Below are 9,254 nucleotides of genomic sequence, written 5' to 3' on the forward strand. Positions count from 1 at the left end.
GCATTGCAGGTAGTAAGTCAGACTCGTTTCTGGTGACGGACTCCACTGAGGTTGCCATTTGTCACCAATTCTGTTCATAACTTCTATAGACAGAATTTCTAAGGTGTTGAGGGGATCCGTTTTGGTGACTAGGATTGCATCTCTGCTTTTTGCAGATGTGGTCCTATTGGCTTCATCAGATCATGATCTCCAGCTCTCACTGGAGAGCAGGAGATTGATAGGCAGCGACAACAGCGGACAACATGCTTGAAAGAATAAGTAATCAAATGGCTGCTATGGATTCCAAACTTAATTCTGTCCTACCTCCACCTGCCCCGTCAACGCCTGTCGCTGCTCCACCTCAGGTACAACATTCTCAAAGACTAACATTACATTCCACACACATTCACCAGAAGAAGGTTCCCATTCATGCATTAATAGACTCAGGAGCTGAACAAAATTTGATCTCATCTGATCTTGTGGATTTTTTGGAGTTACCTGTAGAGAATCGCAACCCTCCTATCCCGGTCACAGGTATTACTGGTGACAATATAACCAAGATTTCTCAAAAGGCAAGGAATGTACAGGTGCTCATCTCTGGTAATCATCGAGGGTTTGGTGAGTTTTTTGTCTTCTCCTCACCCACACCACAACTGATTTTAGGTTATCCTTGGCTAACTAAACATAACCCCGTGATAAACTGGTCACAAAAGAGGGTAGATAAGTGGAGTAGTTATTGTTTAAATAACTGCTTAACCTCTGCTGTCTCACCCACTACTAAGTCTCAACCCACTRAAGACATTGACCTCTCTTCTGTACCAAGAGAATACCATGATTTGGCTCATGTTTTTAGCAAGACTCAGGCTTTGTCTCTGCCTCCTCACAGGCCCTATGACTGTTCCATAGAGTTATTATCTGGTGCCCCCTTCTATCTAGTCGCCTCTACAACCTCTCTGCACCTGAAACTGAGTCCATGAAAAATTACATTGAAGAGTCCTTAGCATCCGGTATCATTCGTTCTTCCACCTCCCCCTTAGGTGCTGGTTTCTTTTTTGTAGAGAAAAAAGACAAAAGTCTGAGACCTTGCATTGACTATCGGGGGTTAAATCGGGGGTAAAATTTTAACTGTTAAAAATAAGTATCCTTTACCGCTAACTGATTCAGTTCATCAACAACTCCACTCAGCCTCCATTTTCTCAAAACTAGATTTATGTAATGCATATCATTTGGTAAGGATTAAAGAGGGGGACGAGTGGAAGACTGCTTTTAAGACACCTTTGGGACATTATGAATATCTGGTGATGCCTTTTGGGCTCACCAATGCCCCAGCAGTTTTCCAATCCCTCATTAATGACGTGCTACATGATTTTCTGAACATTTTCGTCTTTGTCTACCTGGTTGACATTCTCATCTACTCAAAGGACCCGACCCAACACATTCAACATGTTCAAGCTGTACTCCAGAGACTCCATGAGAACCAACTCTTCGTAAAGGCCGAGAAATGTGAGTTTCATGTTCCTTCAGTGTCATTTTTGGGTTTCATTTTTGGACAAGGCTATTTTCAGACAGACCCTCACAAAGTCAAGGCAGTGGCAGAGTAGCCCACCCCTACGGCTCGACGTCAACTCCAGCGCCTCCTAGGCTTCGCCAACTTTTATCGGTGCTTCATCAAAGACTACAGTCGTGTAGCCGCACCATTAACCCAACTCACCTCAACTCTTAAGACCTTTGAGTGGAACTCACAAGCTGAATCTGCAATTGGTGAGTTAAAGAAAAGATTTATTTCTGCTCCCATATTACATCACCCAGTTCCAACTGAGCAGTTCATTGTGGAGATCGACGCCTCTGACACAGGTGTCGGAGCAGTGTTATCACAAAGATCTCTGTCTGACAAGAAGATGCACCCCTGCGCTTACTTTTCCCGTAGACTTTCTCCTTCAGAATGCAACTATGACGTGGGAAACCTGGAACTGCTGGCAATCAAACTTGCACTTGAAGAATGGCGACACTGGTTAGAAGGAACTGTTACCATTCATTATCTGGACTGACCACAAAAATCTGGCTTATTTACAGACAGCTAAGAGATTAAACCCTCGCCAAGCACGATGGTCTTTGTTTTTCACTAGATTCAACTTTACTATAACCTACCGACCTGGCTCTCGTAATGTAAAACCTGATGCACTCTCTTGACAGTTTTCCACAGATGGTCAGACCCCTAAGGTGGACAACATCCTACCATCCACCTGTTTTGTAGGAGCTCTCACCTGGCCCATACAACAACTGGTTCAAGAGGCCCAAAGAACTGAACCGGACCCTGGTGGAGGCCCTCCTGACCGTCTCTTCGTCCCCACGGCCATCAAAAGTAAAGTATTGGAATGGTTGCATAATAATCACTCTTGTCACCTTGGTTCAAACCGTATGATCTCCCTGGCTGCAAGATATTTTTGGTGGCCCACTCTCATTAAAGAGGTTAAAGAGTATGTGGCCTCATGTACCATCTGTGCTCACAACAAGTCTTCACATCAAGCCCCTGCTGGTCTACTGAAACCCTTACCCATTCCCGGATGACCTTGGTCACACATCGCCCTTGATTTTGTCACCGGTCTACCTCCATCTCAAGGTAACACTACCATACTCACCATCATAGACCGTTTTTACAAAATGGCACATTTCATAGCTCTACCTAAACTCCCTACTGCTCTCGAAACTGCACAACTACTGGTTACCAATGTTGTTTGCATTCATGGTATTCCCCTGGACATAGTTTCTGACYRAGGACMGCAGTTTATCTCTCAAGTGTGGAAAGCTTTTTGTAACTCTTTGGGTGCCAATGTCAGTCTCTCTTCAGGTTACCATCCACAGTCAAATGGTCAAACAGAGCGTTGTAATCAGGAGCTGGAGGCCACACTTCGCTGTTTATCCTACAAAAACCCTTCCAGTTGGTCACAACATCTCTGTTGAGTAGAGTATGCCCATAACACCCAGACCTCTACCGCCACTGGTTTATCTCCCTTCGAAGCTGCTCTGGGTTACAATCCACCTCTGTTCCCCTTGATGAAATCTGAATGTTTTGTCCCATCTGTGCAGTTCCATTTCCGCAGATGTAGAAGGATCTGGCAACAGACAAAGGCTACTCTCCTAAGGACTGCGGAACAAAACAAAAGGATAGCAGATCGACATCGTTCCACGGCTCCGGATTACCAAGTCAGTCAAAAGGTCTGGCTCTCCATTAAGGATATCCAACTAAAAGACCTCGGCAGGAAGATGTCTCCACGGTTCATTGGGCCATACCCAATTGAACGCATAATCAATGCATCCTCGGTACGTTTAACCCTACCCAGATCCCTGCACATTCACCCTACATTTCATGTTTCCCAGATCAAGCATGTTGTTGAGAGCACACTTTGCCCACCTGCCGACCTCCCACCTCCCACCCATCTTGTTGATAACAACCCTGTCTACACGGTGAATCGCATCCTTGACGTTCGGAGAAGAGGAAGAGGGTTCCAGTATCTGGTCGATTGGGAGGGTTATGGACCAGAGGAACGATCCTGGATCCCTCGCTCCTTTATTTTGGACCCCTCCCTTATCTCTGACTTTTACAGAGCTCATCCAGAGAAGCGACCTAGATCACCTGGAGGGGATTCTTAAGAGGAGGGTACTGTGAAGAATCAGTTCTACCTGTGTTCCTGTGTGGTGATTGGTGACCTGACCCTGATTACACACACCTGTTGGGGATTTGTCTCATGATCAGCTACAGCTTTATAAGCCTCCTTCATCAGTTGATCCACGCTGATGCATCTAACCTTTATGGTAGTATCTAGCTCCTAGATTCTATGTTAAAGAATATATTTTTGTACTTGCCTCATTCATCCTTTGTCCARGGTKGATTACCAAGATCACAGAAGCCACRCCTCATGCTAAGAAGTCCTCACTCCAAGTTGGGTCAGAAAACAAAGAACCTCACCACGGAACACTCACAGCCACTCTGCCTGAAGAACTGCCACCTGCCTTTGAAAACCTCCTCCTTTGGAACTCTTCGCCTCTGGAAAATCTGTAAGAAAAAATCACTTATTAACAAGAAAATGTCTACAAAAAATTACACTTCCAAGAACCAATACTCACCTTCTACTTTCTCCCTTTTCAGCTGATGTCCAAAACCAAACTCCACCTTAAATAAAACTGCACTTACCTTTTTATTGTTGTCTTGGTCTGGTCATTCATCTCTGATGCTTTGTTGAACAATATCCCATCCTTGTCAAAAAGCATGGTATGATACCTTTAACAATAGCCTTTATGTTGTCATAAAACTTCAGTAAACAGATGATATGAAGCTGCTGCACACAGATTTTCTGGGATCAGCTGACCTGCATCCAGAACATGATTTGTATAACTGTGGGTTGAACAGCAGGGCAGGTCCTGAAAATAAACTGTAAATAAATGGAGAAGCTAAACAACACTCAAACTTTTTTTGAAGTGAACACAGCAGGATAAACTTAAAGTATATGGACTTATATGTGATCAGCCGGACATCATTGAGAGCAACAGACAAGAGTTTTATGTCACGGGGGGAGTGCTGAACTCGAGGTGATAGACGCATGCGCTATATGCGTAACATGAAAGCTGACTACAGTTGGCAAAAAGAGTGCACGAGACACTTAATTTGTCTCAAAATCCAGACATTCTGACAAATAAGTAACTGTTGSTAACCTTACCTCAGCTTAGAAGGCAGAGGGTGTCTGTCTTTTCTGCTCAGATTTAGCTATCAGAGCATGAAGCTAATGTTTACTCACAATGCTAATGCTACCCTTACTCTCTGGTGCTCAAGAGGTAGAGGATCCAAATGTCTGGCTCACTGCTGCCAMCTAGTGGTCAGAGGCTGAACTATAACATAAAAATGAATGGCTGGCAGGAAAGTTGACATTTTAAACCTTAACAAAAAAATCAATACAGGGCTTTATAATATCGATACAGTATCGGGAAATGAAATATTGTGATATTTCAGTGTGTCGATATTTTCTTACACCCCTACTATTTATGTGTTTTTGTTACCGGCTGTCACCCATCCTGCACACCCCGTCACTTGCACACAGCACTCCTGGAAAGTGAACCATGTTTCTCTGGGAGCGGTAAAGGATGTCTTCAAAATGTTAAGTAAAAATTTTGGCTACATTATTCATAAATAATATTGTAAAACAACAACCAGGAGAAAGCATACAGCAACTTGTACATTCAGCGGTGCTTCACTTTCAGAGACAATGGGGACAACTTTAAACTTTTACCGTCACTCTTAAACTTCCTCTGTAGCAAAATTCTTTCCTCTGCCCTCACACAAATATTTTGTCAATATTAGCTCTACATATTAAGTTAGCTACAGTGGGGAGAAACAGTATTTAGTCAGCACCAACTGTTCAAGTTCTCCCACTTAAAAAGATGAGAGAGGCCTGTGATTGACATCATAGTTAGACCTCAACTATTAGATACTAAATACTTCTCCCCCCCACTGTACATGTGTACACAATACTCCATCTTTTAGAACACATTTTTTATCTGGTCTTGGTCTTGTCTCGGTCTCGTCCTCCCTTGGACTTGGTCTTGACTTGGTCCAAACCCTAAAAATCTTGGTCTTGTCTGACTTGGTCTCAGGTTAGGTGGTCTTGACTACAACACTAGAAGACAGCTCAGTTAACTTGCAAAAAGAGCAAAAATGATCAAAAGCTAAATATCCCAAAAAATATAAATTGCTGAGGTAACCAAAACTCATGTCCAGTATGTTATGAAGGAGCTGAACATAATGATACGTAAATTGTTGAAATAGCACCAACAGTGAACAAGATACGTGCCATAAAATATACAGAAGAAAAATGTCTCCTTTCAATTTTAACCTCATTTTAAAATCTGTGAAATAGTTTCTCCATGAAGCATTTTTGAAAGTTAGTTATTTAAAGTCAGCCACAACCCACTTTGGTCTTGGCTGTTTTCAAACTAACTGTTAGCTGGTTATTTTTGTAGACATAAACTTCAAAGAACTACTAACAACAAGAAAATAATAGTTCACAACTTTTACACAAAAAAACACTTCAAAGTGGCCCAAATATCCCTTAAGTTTGTTGGTTATTTCTCTGACTGTATTATGTTTACAAAAATGTACTAAATAAAAATTCCTGGCTTTTTTAAGGAATGCACATCACCCACGACCTTTCATGTCAGAGTTTGAAACTGAGATCATGCTATAATGAAAAATGACAGCCTTGCTTTGGTCAGTCCTTTAAAACAACAGTAAGTGTAATCTTGTGAAATCTGAAGATGTCACACATTGTTTAGACATCCAATGATTTATTTTCTGAATGTTTCATTAGAATGTGTCATCAGTGCCAGCTTCTTGGCAATGGGTAAGTATATTACCTGCAGGTTGCTCAGACCATCCAAAGCTCTCTGACTCAGTGAAGTTAGGAGGTTGTTGTCAAGAACCAGCATCTCCAGAGACCGCAGAGGTCGGAATGCTCTGGCAGGGACAGTTTTCAGGCTGGAAAAGGAGAAAAATAAATGTTTCTATAAGAACCTTGACAAAATATTGTCCAGCGATAAACCCTCTAATATTTCTACAGTCAGTATAAAACTATAAAAACTTTCCATCTACTCTTAGGGTCTTCTTTTTAAATGTAGTTTCAAAATTAAATTTACAGTTTTACTGTGGAAAAAAATTTACGGAGATGAAAATTTTCCTGCTTATTCTGAAGTTGAGTCATGGGGGAAGAAGCTTGAGCAGAGAGGTCCAGACATCTTATTCAAATCTTCCAGATCTTCTGGGAGGATTCCAATGAGTTTCAAGGTCTGCTAAGAGACATAGTTTGTCCAGGGTGTCCTGGGTCTTCCACGGGGTCTCCTCCCAGTTGAACATGCCCAGAACACTATAGGGAGACATTACAAAGGCATGTTTACCAAATTAAAGCGTATTATTAAYGCAGGTTGAAAGTCGCAAGGACCAGGTCAGGGGAGAGACTATCTCATGTGGAGGAGTTGGATTGGGGCCTCATCCTCATTAATGAGGGTGTTGCTTTGGTCGGTCGTGAAGAAAGAGCTGAGTCAAAATGTAAAGCTCTGGATTTACATGTCTGTCTACGTTTCAACCCCTACCACTGGTCATGAGGTATGAATCATGACTGAAAGAACAAAATCCTATTTGAGTGGCCAAAATGAGCTTCCTTCGTAGGGTGGCCGGGCTCAGCCTTAGAAACAGGGTGAAGAGCTCTGTCATCCGGGAGGAGCTCGGAGTAGAGCCGCTGCTCTTCCACATCGAAAGGAGTCAGTTGATGTGGTCCATCAGATTAGGATGCCTCTCAGACGCATCCCTTTAGAGGTGTTCTGGACACTTCCCACTGGCAGGAGGTCCCGGGGAAGACCTACAGGACTCACTGGAGGGACTATGTAAGTATTCTCTCTAGCCCAAGAGCACCTCGGGGTCCCCCAGGACGAGCCGGAAAGTTCCTCTGGAGAGAGGGATTTCTGGGTTTCTCCCCTGGACCTGCTGCCTCTGAGACCCAACTATGGATAAATGGGTGSTTGTCTTGACATGTCCCACTGTGAAAAGTCATCAAAGTAGACACAGATCTTGTTGGAGGGATGAAATACCCTMGTTTTCATTAGAATATCCAGGAGGTGCTGGAGAAATTTGCTGGGTCAATGAATGCTGACCTGTTGCGTTTGCAACCTGACTACAGGCAGTAGAAAATAGAGATCTAGATCTGTGAGGCTGTTTTATATAAGTTTGAGAAGAAAAAAATCCTCATTCTCTGTGCAACGTAGGAGAAACACCCTCCTGCTCTATAAAAGGTAACTTTTATTTAAAGTCAACTTTTAATGAACTACTTTTTACTTTCACTCAGATTTTTCTGAAGAAACTTTACAATTTCAACAGAGTAACTACTTTTACTTGAGTATATTTTATTTAGTACATTTTCTAAATCTGATAAGATGTGTAAACAAACAACCGGTGAATGAATACAGATAAATAAATAGGTAMATCCCTGCTATGGAGCATCCTCAATCAGTTCATAAACTCAGTGATTTGACATGCAGGTAAGTGAGCCCATCGACCTGTCTTACTACTGATTGTGAGTTGGGAAGTTTCAGAGGACGCCTTAACCTAGTACATTTTAAGAATCACTAAAGGCTTCATAAACCAGGCTTTATTCATTCTGTTTGATCTATCAACAAATAAACAGTGTTAAAGGGATAATCATTATCACCGCAAAGGGAGGAGGTAATGTTTTTAGTTGCTTATGTCTGTCATTCTGTCTATCTGTCTGTTTGTCGACAAAATTACTCAAAAACCTATGGATGGATTTTCATGAAATTTTTACCGCAAGTGGGTTTTAGCCAAAGGAACACTTTAAAATTTGGGTGATGTTCCGGATCATGATGTAGATCCAGAATTGTTTTTTTATTTGAGCTAAGGCTACGCAAAGAGTAATTACGTCAGACGCATGTTTGTAGGAAACAGGAAGTAGAAGTCGCAAACTCACTGGGACTACACATCCCTGGACAATGGAGAGAAGTTATCAGGAACATGTTGCTACTAAAGTTGTAATTATTCTGATTTCAACTAGTTTTGGCGATGTTACTGCTGTCTGGTGACGTAGAGAAAGAAATGTGATTCTCTTCATGTTATGGAAATAACTGAGAAGACACCGACAGTAGGAGGAGGGTCCAGCTGCAGTCGTGGTTGCAGCTGAGCCAAAGCTGGTACCGGGACTGGACAGAGAGCGAGAACAGCTGATCAACCATGTGAGGTAAATGTTCACTACATCAGAACTTATTCGGAAAATGTGTTTCCATCACTCCTTTTGTGCATTAACTCTTTTTCAAAAAGCTCAAAAACCACCTCAAGCGAGCGTATAAACTTTTTTACAAATTAGAGGAATTTTTTCGAATCATGCCGTTTACATTCACCTTTTCTAATGTGATACTTCAAAATGCCCATTAAAAAACGTTGATGGAAACATGGCTTGTCRCATGAGTTATCAAAACATGAAGCAAGATGATGATACAATCTGGAATTCGGATCTGGTGATCCAGAACACAGAACAATAAGGGGAATATCAAAAAGGGCTAGAGATGTCCAACTAAGACCAAACTGTAGGTGAATCAGTACAGCACCAGCCCATTTGATGTAACTTCAACTGTTATGAAGATAGATCCAAAAATAAATAAATAAATAAATCCTCCATTAACTAGGGGTCAATAATAAATCTGACAGCGGATTCCAAAAGAAC

At 42.0% G+C, this 9,254-nt stretch overlaps 1 protein-coding gene across 1 annotated transcript in view; it reads right to left on the bottom strand.

The window, feature by feature from the left end:
• Positions 1-9,254, bottom strand: part of si:dkey-1j5.4 (leucine-rich repeat-containing protein 15) — a 19,662-nt gene that overhangs the window by 1,354 nt on the left and 9,054 nt on the right. The window contains exon 5 of the mRNA XM_014034746.1: positions 6,385-6,505. Coding sequence (XP_013890200.1) covers positions 6,385-6,505 — 121 coding nt within the window. The remainder of the gene's footprint in view (positions 1-6,384; positions 6,506-9,254) is intronic.

The sequence above is a fragment of the Austrofundulus limnaeus genome, unplaced genomic scaffold (assembly GCF_001266775.1).
Source record: "Austrofundulus limnaeus strain Quisiro unplaced genomic scaffold, Austrofundulus_limnaeus-1.0 Scaffold2275, whole genome shotgun sequence".
Classification (NCBI taxonomy): Eukaryota; Metazoa; Chordata; class Actinopteri; order Cyprinodontiformes; family Rivulidae; genus Austrofundulus; species Austrofundulus limnaeus.